The sequence below is a fragment of the Rhinichthys klamathensis genome, unplaced genomic scaffold, assembly GCF_029890125.1.
Source record: "Rhinichthys klamathensis goyatoka isolate OS25496 unplaced genomic scaffold, OSU_Roscu_1.1 h1tg000482l_1, whole genome shotgun sequence".
Taxonomy (NCBI): Eukaryota; Metazoa; Chordata; class Actinopteri; order Cypriniformes; family Leuciscidae; genus Rhinichthys; species Rhinichthys klamathensis.
Window position 1 is genome coordinate 777,361 of NW_026606969.1, and position 19,365 is coordinate 796,725.

General features: G+C 40.1%; 3 protein-coding genes across 3 annotated transcripts in view; all 3 read left to right on the forward strand.

The window, feature by feature from the left end:
* Positions 1–5,216, forward strand: part of LOC130072193 (kinase non-catalytic C-lobe domain-containing protein 1) — a 97,800-nt gene extending 92,584 nt beyond the window's left edge. Inside the window, exon 31 of the mRNA XM_056237206.1 lies at positions 4,866–5,216. Within this exon, the coding sequence (XP_056093181.1) occupies positions 4,866–5,097 (232 nt within the window). The 3' untranslated portion in view covers positions 5,098–5,216. The remainder of the gene's footprint in view (positions 1–4,865) is intronic.
* Positions 5,217–9,172: 3,956 nt separating this feature from the next.
* vox (ventral homeobox) lies at positions 9,173–10,560 on the forward strand. Its single transcript, XM_056237205.1, has 3 exons — positions 9,173–9,725; positions 9,832–10,052; positions 10,176–10,560. The coding sequence occupies exons 1-3, from the start codon at positions 9,476–9,478 to the stop codon at positions 10,428–10,430; spliced, it is 726 nt and encodes a 241-aa protein (XP_056093180.1). The 5' UTR covers positions 9,173–9,475; the 3' UTR covers positions 10,431–10,560.
* A 2,899-nt stretch (positions 10,561–13,459) lies between these two features.
* vent (ventral expressed homeobox) lies at positions 13,460–15,131 on the forward strand. The gene is made up of 4 exons (XM_056237200.1): positions 13,460–13,515; positions 13,622–13,675; positions 13,901–14,171; positions 14,875–15,131. Exons 1-4 carry the CDS (start codon positions 13,460–13,462, stop codon positions 15,082–15,084), a joined length of 591 nt encoding a protein of 196 aa, XP_056093175.1. The 3' UTR covers positions 15,085–15,131.
* Positions 15,132–19,365: the final 4,234 nt, after the last annotated feature.

Sequence of the window (19,365 nt, forward strand, 5' to 3'; positions counted from 1 at the left end):
ACACTCTCACTCACACACACTCTCACACACACACACACACACACACACACACTCTCACACACACACACTCACACACACACACTCACACTCACACACACTCTCACACTCACACACACTCACACACACACACACTCACACACACACACTCACACTCACACACACTCACACTCACACACACACACACACACACACTCACACTCACACACACTCTCACACACACACACTCACACTCACACACACTCACACACACACACACACACACACACACTCTCACTCACACACACTCTCACACACACACACACACACACACACACACACTCTCACACACACACACACACACACACTCACACTCACACACACCTTTTAGGTCATTGCCATCCGGAGCAATGGGGTTTCTAAGGTGTTTACTAGTTCGTTATTATTATTACTACTGCTTTTAGTATTAGTATTATGACTAAAAAAATAGAAAATATATAATATATTTAAAAAACTAAATAAGAAATATTTCACTGTAAAATAAAAGTGGAGTATTTAGGAAAAGTAATATAATAAGAATAATTTTATTTGACATTACGACTGTAAAATTATAATATTGCTTTTTATTATTGCTATTATTGTTACACATTATTACAAAATAAAATATAAAAAATACTACATAGAATCAAATAAAATCATATTCCCTGAAAATGAAAAAAAGAGTATGATTATTTAAGAAAAGTAATATAATAATAAGTAATAATGTTATTTTACATTACAACTTTAAAATTACAATTATAATATATTTGTCTGTCTTTATTTCTTTGTCTGTCATTTTCAAACGTTAAACAATCAAGCTTTTATTTTGGCAGGTTGCCCTTAAAGCTTCTCTTGTGTTTATTCTTATTAAAGTTTGTGCAGATAATTGATCCATGCATTTTCTGTAAAGTTGCTTTGAAACAATTTGTGTTGTGAAAAGCGCTATACAAATAAATGTGAATTAAATTGAATTATAAATTACCCAAACTCACAGCAGATGCAGAGATGAGTTGGTGTGGAGCAGCGTTTACTTTATTTTATGTTTTGCTGTATGGGTTTTATTCTGATAATGTTTGTACGGCACTTTGGTAAATAAACTTTCAGTTCAGATGAGTTGAGTTCAGATGAGTTGAGTTCAGATGAGTTGAGTTCAGATGAGTTGAGTTCAGATGAGTTGAGTTCAGATGAGTTGAGTTCAGATGAGTTGAGTTCAGATGAGTTGAGTTCAGATGAGTTGAGTTCAGATGAGTTGAGTTCAGATGAGTTGAGTTCAGATGAGTTGAGTTCAGATGAGTTGAGTTCAGTTCAGTTGAACTTGAGTTGAGTTCAGATGAGTTCAGTTGAGTTCAGTTGAGTTGAGTTGAGTTCAGATGAGTTCAGTTCAAATGAGTGTAGTTGAGTTGAGATCAGTTCGGATGAGTTGAGTTCGGATGAGTTGAGTTCGGATGAGTTGAGTTCGGATGAGTTGAGTTCGGATGAGTTGAGTTCGGATGAGTTGAGTTCGGATGAGTTGAGTTCGGATGAGTTGAGTTCGGATGAGTTGAGTTCGGATGAGTTGAGTTCGGATGAGTTGAGTTCGGATGAGTTGAGTTCGGATGAGTTGAGTTGAGTTCGGATGAGTTGAGTTGAGTTCGGATGAGTTGAGTTGAGTTCGGATGAGTTGAGTTCGGATGAGTTGAGTTGAGATCGGATGAGTTGAAGTTGAGATCGGATGAGTTGAAGTTGAGTTCGGATGAGTTGAAGTTGAGTTCGGATGAGTTGAAGTTGAGTTCGGATGAGTTGAAGTTGAGTTCGGATGAGTTGAAGTTGAGTTCGGATGAGTTGAAGTTGAGTTCGGATGAGTTGAAGTTGAGTTCGGATGAGTTGAGTTCGGATGAGTTGAGTTCGGATGAGTTGAGTTCGGATGAGTTGAGTTCGGATGAGTTGAGTTCGGATGAGTTGAGTTCGGATGAGTTGAGTTCGGATGAGTTGAGTTCAGATGAGTTGAGTTCAGATGAGTTGAGTTCAGATGAGTTGAGTTCAGATGAGTTGAGTTCAGATGAGTTGAGTTCAGATGAGTTGAGTTCAGATGAGTTGAGTTCAGATGAGTTGAGTTCAGATGAGTTGAGTTCAGATGAGTTGAGTTCAGATGAGTTGAGTTCAGATGAGTTGAGTTCAGTTCAGTTGAACTTGAGTTGAGTTCAGATGAGTTCAGTTGAGTTCAGTTGAGTTGAGTTGAGTTCAGATGAGTTCAGTTCAGTTCAAATGAGTGTAGTTGAGTTGAGATCAGTTCAATTGAGTTCGGATGAGTTGAGTTCAGATGAGTTGAGTTCAGATGAGTTGAGTTCAGATGAGTTGAGTTCAGATGAGTTGAGTTCAGATGAGTTGAGTTCAGATGAGTTGAGTTCAGATGAGTTGAGTTCAGATGAGTTGAGTTCAGATGAGTTGAGTTCAGATGAGTTGAGTTCAGATGAGTTGAGTTCAGATGAGTTGAGTTCAGATGAGTTGAGTTCAGATGAGTTCAGTTCAGATGAGTTGAGTTCAGATGAGTTTAGTTGAGTTCAGATGAGTTTAGTTGAGTTCAGATGAGTTGTGTTGAGTTCAGATGAGTTGTGTTGAGTTCAGATGAGTTGTGTTGAGTTCGGATGAGTTGAGTTCGGATGAGTTGAGTTCGGATGAGTTGAGTTGAGTTCGGATGAGTTGAGTTCGGATGAGTTGAGTTGAGTTCGGATGAGTTGAGTTCGGATGAGTTGAGTTCGGATGAGTTGAGTTGAGTTCGGATGAGTTGAGTTGAGATCGGATGAGTTGAGTTGAGTTCGGATGAGTTGAGTTGAGTTCGGATGAGTTGAAGTTGAGTTCGGATGAGTTGAAGTTGAGTTCGGATGAGTTGAAGTTGAGTTCGGATGAGTTGAGTTCGGATGAGTTGAGTTCGGATGAGTTGAGATCGGATGAGTTGAGTTGAGTTCGGATGAGTTGAGTTGAGTTCGGATGAGTTGAGTTGAGTTGAGTTCGGATGAGTTGAGTTGAGTTGAGTTCGGATGAGTTGAAGTTGAGTTCGGATGAGTTGAAGTTGAGTTCGGATGAGTTGAGTTCGGATGAGTTGAGTTCGGATGAGTTGAGTTCGGATGAGTTGAGTTCGGATGAGTTGAGTTCGGATGAGTTGAGTTCGGATGAGTTGAGTTCGGATGAGTTGAGTTCGGATGAGTTGAGTTCGGATGAGTTGAGTTCGGATGAGTTGAGTTCGGATGAGTTGAGTTCGGATGAGTTGAGTTCGGATGAGTTGAGTTCGGATGAGTTGAGTTCGGATGAGTTGAGTTCGGATGAGTTGAGTTCGGATGAGTTGAGTTCGGATGAGTTGAGTTCGGATGAGTTGAGTTCGGATGAGTTGAGTTCGGATGAGTTGAGTTCGGATGAGTTGAGTTCGGATGATTTGAGTTCGGATGAGTTGAGTTCGGATGAGTTGAGTTCGGATTCGGATGAGTTGAGTTCGGATTCGGATGAGTTGAGTTCGGATGAGTTGAGTTCGGATGAGTTGAGTTCGGATGAGTTGAGTTCGGATTCGGATGAGTTGAGTTCGGATGAGTTGAGTTCGGATGAGTTGAGTTCGGATGAGTTGAGTTCGGATGAGTTGAGTTCGGATGAGTTGAGTTCGGATGAGTTGAGTTCGGATGAGTTGAGTTTGGATGAGTTGAGTTTGGATGAGTTGAGTTTGGATGAGTTGAGTTCGGATGAGTTGAGTTCGGATGAGTTGAGTTCGGATGAGTTGAGTTCGGATGAGTTGAGTTCGGATGAGTTGAGTTCGGATGAGTTGAGTTCGGATGAGTTGAGTTCGGATGAGTTGAGTTCGGATGAGTTGAGTTCGGATGAGTTGAGTTCGGATGAGTTGAGTTCGGATGAGTTGAGTTCGGATGAGTTGAGTTGAGTTCGGATGAGTTGAGTTGAGTTCGGATGAGTTGAGTTGAGTTCGGATGAGTTGAGTTGAGTTCGGATGAGTTGAGTTGAGTTCGGATGAGTTGAGTTGAGTTCGGATGAGTTGAGTTGAGTTCGGATGAGTTGAGTTGAGTTCGGATGAGTTGAGTTGAGTTCGGATGAGTTGAGTTGAGTTCGGATGAGTTGAGTTGAGTTCGGATGAGTTGAGTTGAGTTCGGATGAGTTGAGTTGAGTTCGGATGAGTTGAGTTGAGTTCGGATGAGTTGAGTTGAGTTCGGATGAGTTGAGTTGAGTTCGGATGAGTTGAGTTGAGTTCGGATGAGTTGAGTTGAGTTCGGATGAGTTGAGTTGAGTTCGGATGAGTTGAGTTGAGTTCGGATGAGTTGAGTTGAGTTCGGATGAGTTGAGTTGAGTTCGGATGAGTTGAGTTGAGTTCGGATGAGTTGAGTTGAGTTCGGATGAGTTGAGTTGAGTTCGGATGAGTTGAGTTGAGTTCGGATGAGTTGAGTTGAGTTCGGATGAGTTGAGTTGAGTTCGGATGAGTTGAGTTGAGTTCGGATGAGTTGAGTTGAGTTCGGATGAGTTGAGTTCGGATGAGTTGAGTTCGGATGAGTTGAGTTCGGATGAGTTGAGTTCGGATGAGTTGAGTTCGGATGAGTTGAGTTCGGATGAGTTGAGTTCGGATGAGTTGAGTTTGGATGAGTTGAGTTCGGATGAGTTGAGTTGTGTTGAGTTCAGATGAGATCATGAACTGCACATGTGTAAATGAAAACAATGCAACGCATCACTCTGAAACACACAGTGCTTATATTGATCTAACTAAATGCAGTCTTTGCCTTTTCATGATCACACTAAAACATGGTTGTTTTCTTAGACCGTTGCTCTGGCATCTAGAGCCGAGTCCTGTGACGAGTCTTGTTGTGCTTCTCTCCTGTTCTCAGGAACATTGCGCGTGTGGTCAGTCAGATCCATGCGTTTCAGGAGCATCTCTATTCCCACTCTCCCGACCTCGAGCTTCAGGCGTTCCTGCGCGAGCGAATCGCTCGATTCAGCGAGTGTGACGTTCCTCTCCTCGCCTCACACAACGATGCCAACTTCATCCAGACGGCCAGCGACCGATACACACACCGGATCCAGGACACACTGCGCAGGGTCAAAGCCTCGTTCCAGTGAGAGAACGCGGTCCTGAACCCACACACACACACAGATGTGGACGCTGGAAGACGATGAACTGAACCAACACACACACACACAGAGATGTGGACGCTGACAGAGGCTGTACTGAACCGACACGCACGCACACACACACACACACACACACACAGATGTGGACACTTACAGAGACTGTACTGAACACACACACTCTCACAGAGATGTGGACGCTGAGAGAGGCTGTACTGAACCGACACACACACACACACACACACACACTCTCACACACACACACAGATGTGGACGCTGGAAGACGATGAACTGAACCGACACACACACACAGAGATGTGGACGCTGAGAGAGGCTGTACTGAACCGACACACACACACACAGAGATGTGGACGCTGACAGAGGCTGTACTGAACCGACACACACACACACACACACACACACACACACACACACACACACAGATGTGGACACTTACAGAGACTGTACTGAACACACACACTCTCACACAGATGTGGACGCTGAGAGAGGCTGTACTGAACCGACACACACACACACACACACTCTCACACACACACACAGATGTGGACACTTACAGAGGCTGTACTGAACCGACACACACACACACACACACACACACACACACACACACACACAGAGATGTGGACGCTGAGAGAGGCTGTACTGAACCGACACGCACACACACACACACACACACTCTCACACACACACACCAGTTTCTGTTTGATGAATGGGTGATTCTCTAGTGAAGACACTTTAAAGAACAAACACTTTCATCTTTTGTGTTCAGCTACACAACCAAATAATGTATTTATAGATTTATTGATGAAAATTATTGAGAAATTATTACATTTTAGATAAGATTCAACTGTTTGAAATCGAAGTAGCCTAATACATTATAAACGCCTCCAGAGAATAGAGAAAAGTATTATAGCCTACTTTTAAAAATAGACTATATTTCTACACCGTGGTAAACTAATCTTAGAAAATTGCAATATTTTGTGCATAAATTTCAATTTAACTTGTTATATTTGCATCGCTACTTTTTGTAATGTTCTTTAAATTGAGACACTTTTGTAATTTCTGTGTTAAAGTTCATGTACACATTATCATGCATGTTTCTCATTAGAATTGAGTTCAGCTCGCTCACTCGAAGTGAAAATCATTTCTGCCGCTGTACTTTAAAGAGAACCTATTATGCCCTTTTTCAAAGTGTTGATTCTGTTTTTGAGCTCTAGAACACGTTTTAATGCTTGAATGTTCAAAAAACACATTATTATTTCCATATATCCGCGTCTCTTCTCAGTCTGTCAGTAACGCTCTGTTTACTTCCTGTCTCTCTGAAGCCCCTCCTCCTGAAAGGCACACTGTGCTCTGATTGGTCGGCTGGATCAGTGTGTTGTGATTGGTCGAGCGCTTGAGTGTGTTTGGGAAATGTCCCGCCCCTTTCCATAACCGCCAGTTTAACACACTACTAACTAACTCAACCAGGCCCCGCCCCTTTATTCTGCGCATTAATTATTATAATGAGGAAGAGATATAGAGATTAATTCATTTTTCATGCTCAAACAGCAACATTACACACTAGAGAGAGATTACAGTATAATAGGTCCTCTTTATTATTAATGAGGGTTTGGTGTTTGTCTGGCTCCTGATCTTTAGAAATGACTTTTGTTAATGTCACTTTAAATAAAAGCATGGTTAAACAAATACATGTAAATATAATTGATGTTGATTCCAGGTTTCAGTCTATAAACAATATTTTTAACTTGAATAAAATGTAGATGTTATCTCACGAAGCACGTTGTTTACAGTGCGTGATTATGAATTATATAAGTGTTAATAGCCCTTTAAACAGGTATAGACCTAATAAAATTGCATTGCATTGAATGAAGAACTTCTTAATTTAATACAGTGTTTTTTCCAGACGTGCAATTCACCATCTCGGTGTTGACCTTTGACCTGTAGTATATTCTTTGAGCTTTGATAACTAAAAATCTCTCAGTTCTCGGCAATTTTACAGCCATTGAAATCTGATGAAAATCGCTCAAAACTGCAAATAAAAAAAATCTAAACTTAACAAAATAGCTCTCAATGGACATACTGGATTTGAACGTCTTTTTAATACAAAAAGCATCATCATTCACAGTGCGAGTGCTTTTTGTTTGTTTTGTTTTTTGCTTTAAACGTTTTCTTTAAAACCATCAGATCTGGTGACTGTCTGACCATTAAACGAGATTCATTGTTTCCAGATCTTCACAGATCTAGATCTACTCTCTTCTTGGATTTGTTTCGTGGTCTCACGCGGAGGCGAGGAAACGCGCGCCCCGGAGGCGCAGTGTGCGTGCGGCGCGCGGCCGATCCTCCTCATTGTTCCGTAACGGATCAAAGCGCTCGAGATAAAGGCTTTAATTGCGAGTCAAAGAGCTCGAGCTCCTGCACTATAGATCAGTGATAAAGGACATAGTCAACATGCCGTTATCGCCATTGTCCAGCTAAACGATCCTTTCAAAGCCTCGTCTCATTCAAATACAGTCCGATAAGAAGAAACCCCTGATTAACTGTTGCGAACATGCGTCACGTGACATTACTGAGGATTTATCACGAATATTATTGAATCACGATCTGTCTTGTTTGATCATGAAACTTCAAATAAACAAATTATATGAAGACTTTTGAATTGATTTGTTATTGCATTGCTAAATCATCATATGCAAGTAGGCTATCTAAAAACAACTGATTTTCGGATTGCCTTATTGCGTGGTAAAAATTAAGGTTTACATCGTTAAACGGCATGTAACATAGGCATATGTGCATATTTTGCATATGCATAATTAAAATTGAGTTCATTCTAAAATAAATAGGCCTGAATCAAATGCAAGTAAAGTGTTGCACGGTTTTCGGTAGGTGCCATAGATATGTTCGCTGTCCTGAGTCTCTGGGCTTCAGCTTGTCCGGGTGTGAATTAGCATCTGAACTGCTGGTCAATCACAGTTAATTGTGTTGCTACTGTAACGCCTTTGATCCGGGATGTTTGCGGCGCGGCGCCAGAGACTCTGCGGGACACCCGCGTGTGTTAATGCGCGCCATTTGAGCCCAGTGACGTCAGAGACACATCACACGACACATTACTGTACGAAGAGAAACTACACATTTTGTGTTTTTTTCTTCTTCAATGTTTGAGTAATTGAAAAAAAAAAATGATGAAGCAATAAGTAAAAAAAAATATATTTTCCCACTGATGTCAGAGTAACGCCATAAAACCCCTAAAATGTTATTTAGAGGCTGATATATGAGAAAAGTTCGTCAAATGCCAGAATGTAGGAGCAGATATAAAATAAACAAGTGTTGAAAAAATAAACAGCATTTTTATTGTCCTTATTTATGTTTTTATTTTATATGCTATTTGGAACCTGTGACACTTTTTACAGGATTCATTGATAAATACAAAGTTAAAAAGGACAGCATTTATTCAAAATAGAAATGTTGATTTAAAACGCCATTACTGAATAAAAAAAAGAAAATAATTACTGAACCAAAACTTTTGATCAATAGCGCATATATTGTTACAAAAGATAAATAAAAGTCATTCTTTTAAAAAAACTTTTTATTCATCAAATCCTGAAAAAAGTATCACAGGTTATAAAAAAAATATGAAGCAGCTCAACTGTTTCCAACATTGATAATAAATCCTCATATTAGAGTGATTTCTGAAGGATCATGTGACACTGAAGACTGGAGTAATGATGCTGAAAATTCAGCTTTGATCACAGGAATAAATTACACTTTACTGTATATTCACATAGAAAACAGATGATTTACATTACAATAATATTTCACTATTTTTACTGTATTTTGATCAAATAAATGCAGTATTGATGAACACAGGAGACTTCTTTCAAACACTTTAAAAATAGTAATGTTTCCAAACTTTTGACCAATGTGCATGTAAATATATTATATAATATAAAAATATATCCGTTTCAGCTTGTCATTTGCGTTTCTCTCGTTTACTCTGGAAGTTTCCTGCATTATTACCTCTGCAGTTTCCCTCTCCACATCCAGTTGTTCTGCCACTCCATGTGTGTGTGAAGAGGATGCAGACATCTGGATGAGCCAGAGGTTCTCACAGACAAGCTGGCGCCAGGCTTTCACACAATCACAGGATATGTAAAGACTTCAATAACGAGCCATTAGGCCTAATGATTGAGAATCGATCAGGCGTTAACTCCTGCATGCATATGTTAATGTGACGCCGGGACGCGCCATATATATGCCCTGCGCTTCTGGAGGCCTGGAAACACTCTTGGATTTACTCGGATAGATCCACTTCCTCTGCTCTCGGAGAACACACACACACACAGCGATCATGGTGAAGATGTTTTCTGTGGACTGGCTCGCTCAAAGCTTCCATGATTCGACTCCTCAAGCGGTTCTGGAGCCGGAGAAAAGGACGCACAGGCCTCATGTGCCGTGTGTGGTTCAACCCAGACCTCCAACATCATACGACAAGGTTTATCTGCAACCAAAACCAAAGCTTACAAAAGCTGAGCAGAAGCCAGAATCCTCAAAGGAGACCATAACTCCGGTTGCACCAAGAAACTGCTCATCTCCAAGCTGTAAGTACTCGATAATTAATGTGCGTTCGACTCATTTAATGCATGCAATCCATGCATACGATTCTATTAAGGGTATATAACTAACGATGTATTGTATTTGATTCAGTTTCAGAAAACAGTGGTTATTCGTCTGGTTATGAGAGTGAAGCAGCCGCGTCTGAATGCGCGTCCGTCGATGATGGAAACGACGGTGCGACGCGCAGAATCAGAACTAAATTCACACCGGGACAGATCGACAAACTGGAGAAAATCTTCAACAAGCACAAATATCTGGATGCGGGAGAGAGAGTGAAAACTGCGCTGAAGCTCGGTCTGTCAGAAACACAGGTGAGACACGTGTGCGCGCATCTAACTTTATTCTCGTAACGTGAAACACACTCTCCAAATGCATGATGTGAACATTAACAGTGGAACATATTTTTTAAATGCGCGTGTGCTTTTGTTCTTCAGGTCCGAACCTGGTTCCAGAACCGCAGGATGAAGCTGAAGCGCGAGGTCCAGGAGATGCGCGCGGACTATATGCTGCCTCCCGTGGTTCTTCCGCACGTGCACGCGCTTCAGTACCACTGCTTCGACCGACAGCGACTTCCGTTTCCTCCTCACGGGCCTTTGATGCATCAGCAGCACGTGATCCCACATCTTCCTCATCATCATCATCATCATCCTCATCATCACCTCATGATGCCAAGGCAACATTACTACTGAAGACTCTTTCCTTTAAAACACTTATATCACATCCGGTGTGCAATATCTGTACAGTTTGTTAAAAAAAAAAACTGGTTTAACTAAAAAAGAAGAGTTTATTTATGATCAGAAATAAAGTATGTTTTATGCACAAAGTGTTTGTTCGTGTTTTACAAGCTTAAAGTTGTTATAGAAGTGATTAGATGTGAGTGATTTAAGAGTTTTCTTGAATCATTCCACATGAGCTAAAGTCATTTAGTGAGCATCTTGGTCATCACAACCAAGTTTTTAAGGCTCAAGTGTGGCAATATCTCATGCATAAAACATTACAAATTGTCAATGCGTGAGATGTTTTGTTTAGACCTAAAATATAAAGAAAAATATTCTCTTTTTAAACAGTACTAATTTTAAAAATAAAGAAAGCGGTAGATTATATTAGTGACTATACACTCTCAGAAAAAAGGTAAAAGCTGTCACCGGGGTGGAACCCTTTCATATGTACATATTAGTACCTAAAGTGTGCATATTAATATCTCAAAGGTACATATTGGTACCAATAGTGTACATATTAGTACCTTTTGAAAGGGTACCGTCCCAGTGACAGATGTTGTACCTTTATGATGTAAGTTTCACATGCATGAAAAAGCATAGATAAACTTGAAAAAAATCAAGGTTCAAATTATAACAAGATGGTTTGACCCCGTTTTAGAGCTTTTTATTGTCTTGCTTAAAAAACCTACACAGAAACCCAATGCACATCATAGATGTTTATATCCAATCCAAATAACAATATGCATCTTTTCTCTAAATGTGCTGCATTAGCCCTAAGTGTTTAGACGAGCACAAATGGCATCATGTTTTCTCTAAACGCTTAGGGCTAATGCACCACATTTAGAGAAAAGATGCATATTGTTATTTGGATATAAACATATATGATGTACATTGGGTGTCTGTGTAGGTTTTTAAGCTAGACAATAAAGAGGATATTAAGGAGGATCTACAATAAAATGAGTTAAATCAAATGTAGGCGCCAAAGAAACCCTAAAGAAACCAGGCCAGGCTCTTGATCCTCACAGGACCCGCTGTGCTTTCATATGCGCGTCACCTCAGTGTGTGTGTGTGTGTGTTTGTGTCCGCGACACTTCAAACGAGACCTAACGAGCAGATCATGCTCGACAATTAGTCCTAATTAAGTCACCCATTGATGAGTTTACACTCTCCCCATAATCCCCGACAGACTGGCTCCATCATGTCTGGGTTGTGTGTGTGTGTGTGTGTGTGTGTGTGTGTGTGTGTGTCAGCCTGATGTCAGGAAATGCGTCTCTATAGAACGCATTGTGTTTATCGTGCAATTTATATGCTGAAATGAGTTTTTACGTGCATATGACACGCAGTTTTCGCGTGCATATGATCCGCACTTACACACATTATTGCGTCTAATCCGCACGCACCCCACACCACTAACCCTACCCGGGGGGTTACAGTGCGTATCATATGCCCATTTTCGCGTATAAATTGCACGATAAACACAATGCGTGCTATACAGGCGCGCGCGAGTGTGTGTGTGTGCGTGCACGCTGTAGTGTGTGTGTGGTCCTGGTATTCCCCACTTTATTGGGACCAAATGTCCCCCTGGATATATCGCAACACTAGCAACACTTTGACCTCGTGCTCGTGGGGACATGTTTTGGTCCCCATAAGGAAAACAGCTTATAAATCATACAGAATGAGTTTTTTTGAAAATGTAAAAATTCAGAAAGTTTTGTGTGATGGATAAGTTCAGGTCTGCATAAAACATGAGTGTTTGGGTGAGTGTGTGTGCGATAGAGAGTGTGTGTGTCTGTGTGTGCGCGTGTGTGCGCGCGCGTGCGTGCATGTGCGGCCCCGCGCTCCTGAGTGCATGTTTAAGTTCACATTAGCCATTTTGTTCCATGTCAGTATTTATTGTTCGCCCTTTTATATCAGCCTCATGATAACATTAAAACGAACTGGTTACTGAAGGCCAGTCGAGGTTAATAACTTGTGATCATTTTGCAAGATCAATCATACAATCATGTCATTATTTCATCCCATCATTAAGGCATATCTCACAACAAGTCTTTTTAATACAACCCAACATATGTGTTTACTTTGGATCAGCAAAGACTTGTGTTTCCTTTTTCTTTCTTTTTTTGAAGTTGCATTAGGTTCTTCAGATGATTTATTGATGAATGAAGTCATACTGTACACTGCAAAAAATAATTTTTATTTAGTTGCAAGTATTCGAGACTAGAGCGTTTTACAGGATAATACTATTTAATTTTTAAGTGTTACTTGCCATTTCTCCGTTATTTGTGCAATTTACTAAAGGAAATCCTAAACCATTTTTTTCAGTGTATTGCAACCCAAAACTGTATGTTTAATTAAACGAAACCTATTTGCATGCAGTAGCCTATATATCATTGGTTTTTATACATTTATATTCTTGAACCAGCTGAAACGGCCAGTTTTAAAGCGCAAACTCGAGGTTTGTGAGGCGCCAGAGACGCATCTGAATTCTTGCCATTAGACATTAAACGCGTTTCTCTTTTCCTCTCGCTCAGATCATACACTCTTTACTGCAGGAGCTGGAGGAGAAACACACTCAGGTTATGAGAGCGAGACTGTATTCTTCTGCAAAAGACAATATTCCACAGAGCCATGGTGAAAAACGCATTTAATGATTTAATGCAATATACATTGCCGGTCGATCAGAATTTGCATAGATTGGACAGATTGAACTAAAATGGGGATCAAGACTTAATCCGACTGTAAGTAAAACAATGATCCACCCAAAAGCCACGACACTCTTTCATCTTCACATTATCTGTCGATGGATTATGTCTTGTCTTGAGTGGATGACCATTGATTGTATCAGTGCGTTGATTATTCATCAGATCTTCGGGTACTTGAGGTGCTCAGACTCGCTGGCGCCTGGATATCACAAGTGCTCTGGACGTGTGAACAAGCCCATTGCGACATATATTAGCTTCAATTACAGAGTTATAATTCCGCCGAGAGTCTCTTTACTCATGCAAATGAGCGCGCGCCTCCTGCATAAAGTCCGAGAGGAACTTCAGCTCATCGAGTGTGTTTAGGAGGAAACATCATGTCCAAGAACTTCTCCGTGGAGTGGTTGTCCCAGAGTTTCCATGCTCAACATTTGGCGCAAAAACCATGTGATGCATCTTCAGAAACACTGCATCTGATTGGAGAAGTAGAGAACAAGGCCCCGACTTCCCCCACAAGTAAGTACTTTCTCTCTCTCATGAAAATGCGTCTCTATTATTGCACGCATTGTGTTTATCGTGCGATTTATACGCAAAAAATGATATTGCATGTAATACACAGGCACCCCACCACACCACTACTAATCCTACCCAAGGGGTTTACAGTGCGTATCATATTAACGTAAAACTCATTTCCGCGTAGCTATACATTGCACGATAAAGCCTACACAATGCGTGCTATAGAGACGCATTTACTGTGACCGTGCTATCCGTTTTGAAATGCATCTTACATGTTCTTCCCATCACATCAGATAGTTGTGGGTACACATCTGCCTCTGAGAGTGATGATGTCGCTGATGACAGTGAAGGAGAATCCGGTGCGCGCCGCCGCGCCAGAACCAAGTTCACCTCCGAGCAGGTCGCGCGCCTGGAGAAGAGCTTCAGCAAACACAAATATCTCGGAGCGACTCAGAGACGCAAGATAGCAGAGAAGCTGCATCTGTCTGAAACACAGGTATGCATGAGAGAAGGTGACATGTTATGCATGAACACAGCAGTTTAAACATGCATCTGTCACATGCACTCCAGAACTATGAGTCAGCGCATGCGTGTTTTAGTGTTGGATGTTTAGATGTGTGTTAGGCCCTAAACTTTGGAACAAGCTTCAGTTTCATGTCAGGTTTTGAAAACACAGTTTGGGCTATACATTTCTATATTAATTCGTTATTTAATTAATTAATTGTATTTTGCATAAACATAAAAACATTAGTTTAATTATTTGCATTTTTTGCTATTAATATGCTTATTTGACATCTCACTATAATATTGGTAAGACTGGAATAAGTCAACTATTTTAAAATGTGTGTGTGTGTATCTATATTTTTTAAAGTTGAAATTGACATGCTAAATAAAAATTATGATCACTGTGAAAGGCTAAAAGTATGACCTTTAAAGTCATATTACACAAAAAAAACATAATTTGTAGTTTTTAATCTCATAAGTATTACATGGTTATGACTTGGTATGTTCATAATTATGTCATACTATTTCATATAAGTCACAGTTATGACATATAGGCATGTTTGTTATTGAGTATTGTGATTGAATGTGTATTGCACTTTGGTTCAACTCCTCCTGTTTGTTTTCAAATGTGCTTTTTGAGAATTAAATGCAAAATTTTCGAAGTTGATATTTATGTTAGTATGTTTCATCTTTAGGTGAAAACATGGTTCCAGAACAGACGGATGAAGCTGAAGCGGGAAGTTCAGGACATGCGCGCTGCCGAGTTTCTTGTGCCGACATTTCTTCCACCTGTGACGTCATTTCAGCACCACGCCACGAGCGGACAGCGCGCGCGCCTGTATTACCCCGCGCGTGCACTGCAGCAGCGCGTCCACCCGGTGCTGTTCGCGCCCTGTTACTTTTAAACATTTTCTTTGATTTTAAATGATCTGATCTGTAATCTAGAATCTAGATGTGATATATAAAAAACAAGCACTGTATGTAGTTCTATACATAACAAATCTACATGTATGTACATAAATAAATATTGCCTTTACGCACAACCTGAAGAAAATAAAACAAATAATGCTTTGACCCTATCAGGCTTTTTGCAGTAATTTTAATTATTTATCAGACGGGTCTATACACTAATGTTATTTAATTGCTTAATAAAGGATAATATGACATCAATCAAATGGTGGACACCAATCAAACCGTTTTATTAAATGTATGTATTATTATTATGTTATCTTATATTCAATCATCAAAATGTAAACATTGATGTAGCCTATGCAGTGATTATATAATCAACGTCATTTGATAGTGACTGAAATGCCTACATTGCACATACCCTGGTGGTTTAGTGTGATTTGGACACTTTTTCCAGATCCTCTCAATGTCATAAAGTGCCACAATAAAGCTGAATCCACTGGACACTTAATCACAGTGCACTTGTTTTTGATTATCGAACCCTCTATGTTTTATGTGTTTGAACTGTAAGATCTGGAGCCTCGTTTATAAAATGTTGCGTAAAGAACCCGTCCTACATTTGATCTTACGATCATTTCTCACATGCGCGTACGAACATACGCACAAAAAGCGCGCGTACGCACGTATGAAAGTTGGCGAGCGCGGATTTAGCGTACGTACGCACGCTCTAAGTTCAAATATGTGCGTGTGCACGTTTAATAAATGAGGCCCCTGGTCTCTGGCAGCCCGATCTCTTCCTCTCAAGAATCGTATTTATCGTGCAAATTATACGCAAAAAAAAAAAAGTTTTTCCGTGCATATGACACGCAGTTTTCGCGTGTATATGATATGCACTTTATGGCGTGTAATAGAGGCGTTAATAGACGCCCCCCCCCCCCCAACCACCACTAATCCTACCCAAGGTGGGGTTACAGTGCGTTGACACGTAACAACTCTTTTTTGCGTATAAATTGCACTAAAATTGCGTATAAATTGTCTGGTCTGGTGTGTTGATATGTTCCGTGCGCAGATGAGGGCAGATGAGGGCAGATTATGGCAGATGTGCGCAGATGAGGGCAGATGTGCGCAGATGAGCGCAGATGAGGGCAGATGAGGGCAGATGAGCGCAGATGAGGGCAGATGAGCGCAGATGAGGGCAGATGAGGGCAGATGTGCGCAGATGAGGGCAGATGTGCGCAGATGAGCGCAGATGAGCGCAGATGAGGGCAGATGAGGGCAGATGCAGAAGCTCTCAGGCCATTAGCACGTGCAGAAGAGCATCAAAGCCCCTGTAACGAGCAGATGATGGAGATCGAGTCTGAATGGAGAAGTTCACACCCGAGACACTGGCGCCATGAAGTCTGTCCTGATCGGATCCCGCAGAACTGGTGAGTGTGTGAGCTCAACATCAGTGTTAATAAAGTCAACACACCTCAAACACACTCAGCGGGGAGTCACGTGTTGCGCAGCTGGCGCTCTTTAAAGAGACAAACACAGGCGACGCGGTTCTCCTGTTCTCCGTAATTACGCTACTTTGCATTTTATCGTTTTATTTTGTTCAAAGATTGTAGCCAGTGTCTTTATCTAATGCAAAACATGGTGATTTTCGCTCACTAATTATTTTCTGTTCATTTATTTTTATTTATTACATAATAAACACAATTAGTTTAGCTGTTAATTATTGATTTTATTTTATGATTTTCATCAGCTCAGATTATAAGGTGAGAAAAAATCAAATGGTATTTTTATTCTGTACCTTATATTTATATATTCACAGGAAAAACAACTTGTTCACTAATTATTTCTCTCAATTTATTTTTATTTATTTATTTAAGTTTTAAGTTTCGTTTCTTACATAATAAACACAATGACATTAGCTTTTAATTATTTATTTGATTTGATTTGCATTTTGCCATCTAATTGCTAAACACCATATTGACAAATATATGATGTAGTTTGTGTTTTCAAAGTGTTGGGAATAGCCATTTATAAAAAATAAAAATAACCCTAACCCTACACACACACACACACACACATATATATATATATATATATATATATTATGTGTATATACATATATTTTTACGTCATAATTTTTCATCTTATTATTGACTAATTTCGACTTTTAATCTCATAAATAATACTGTCATAATTTAGATTTTCTTGTGATTTGTATGACTATTTTTTACACACACACACACACACACACACACACACACACACACACACACACACACACACACACACACACACACACACACACACACACACACACACACACACACACACACACACACACACACACACACACACACACACACTCTGTGTGTGTGTGTGTGTGTGTGTGTATATATATATATATATTTTTTTTTTCTCTCCAGGCAGAAGTTTGTAACCCTACATTTGAGGACTTCGAGACTGGTTTGGTTTGTCTGGAAAAAAGCTCAACTTATAAGGTGAGAAAACTCAAGTGGTATTTTTACCTTATATTTATATATTGACAGCAAACATCTCGTTCTGTGACAGTTCCACATCTGTTTATATCCTCAGAGCTCTTTAGAAGCAGGAGCACGAGAACCCTGAGATCAGAGAACCACAGGGAGGCAGTGTCTCCTTCTGTGTGAACATCAGCTGTACTCCTGTGTGTGGGCCTTAAACTACACTACACACTAATACTACACACTAATACTACACTACACACTAATACTACACTACACACTAATACTACACTACACACTAATACTACACTACACACTAATACTACACACTACACTACACTACACTACACACTAATACTACACACTACACTACACTACACTACACTACACACTAATACTACACACTAATACTACACTACACACTAATACTACACACTACACTACACTACACTACACACTAATACTACACACTACATTACACTACACTACACACTAATACTACACACTAATACTACACTACACACTAATACTACACACTACACTACACTACACTACACTACACACTAATACTACACACTAATACTACACTACACACTAATACTACACACTACACTACACTACACTACACTACACTACACTACACTACACACTAATACTACATACACTACACTACACTACACACTAATACTACACACTACACTACACTACACTACACACTACACTACACACTAATACTACACACTACACTACACACTACACACTACACTACACTACACTACACTACACTACACACTACACTACACTACACTACACACTAATACTACACACTACACTACACTACACTACACTACACTACACTACACTACACTACACTACACACTAATACTACATACACTACACTACACTACACACTAATACTACACACTACACTACACTACACTACACACTACACTACACACTAATACTACACACTACACTACACACTACACACTACACTACACTACACTACACTACACTACACACTACACTACACTACACTACACTACACACTAATACTACATACACTACACTACACTACACACTAATACTACACACTACACTACACTACACTACACACTACACTACACACTAATACTACACACTACACTACACACTACACACTACACTACACTACACTACACTACACTACACTACACACTACACACTACACTACACTACACTACACTACACTACACTACACACTAATACTACACACTACACTACACTACACTACACTACACACTACACTACACTACACTACACTAGACTACACACTACACTACACTACACTACACTACACACTACACTACACTACACTACACTACACACTACACTACACTACACTACACTAGACTACACACTACCCTACACTACACTACACTAGACTACACACTACCCTACACACTACACTACACTACACACTACACTACACTACACTACACTACACTACACACTACACTACACTACACTACACTACACTACACTACACTAGACGACACACCACCCTACACTACACTACACTACACTACACTACACTACACTACCCTACACTACACTACACTACACACTACACTACACTACACTACACTACACACTACACTACACTACACTACACTACACACTACACTACACTACACTACACACTACACTACACTACACTACACTACACACTACACTACACTACACACTACACTACACTACACTACACTACACTACACTACACTACACTAGACTACACACTACCCTACACTACACTACACT

Excerpts from the sequence above, each read along its gene's own strand:
- vox (XM_056237205.1), top strand. The coding sequence starts at position 9,476 with ATGGTGAAGATGTTTTCTGTGGACTGGCTCGCTCAAAGCTTCCATGAT. Across the intron at positions 9,726-9,831 it reads AAACTGCTCATCTCCAAGCT|TTTCAGAAAACAGTGGTTAT; the intron begins GTAAGTACTCGA and ends TATTTGATTCAG. Across the intron at positions 10,053-10,175 it reads TCGGTCTGTCAGAAACACAG|GTCCGAACCTGGTTCCAGAA; the intron begins GTGAGACACGTG and ends TTTGTTCTTCAG.
- vent (XM_056237200.1), top strand. The coding sequence starts at position 13,460 with ATGCAAATGAGCGCGCGCCTCCTGCATAAAGTCCGAGAGGAACTTCAG. Across the intron at positions 13,676-13,900 it reads GGCCCCGACTTCCCCCACAA|AGACGCATTTACTGTGACCG; the intron begins GTAAGTACTTTC and ends TGCGTGCTATAG. Across the intron at positions 14,172-14,874 it reads TGCATCTGTCTGAAACACAG|GTGAAAACATGGTTCCAGAA; the intron begins GTATGCATGAGA and ends TTTCATCTTTAG.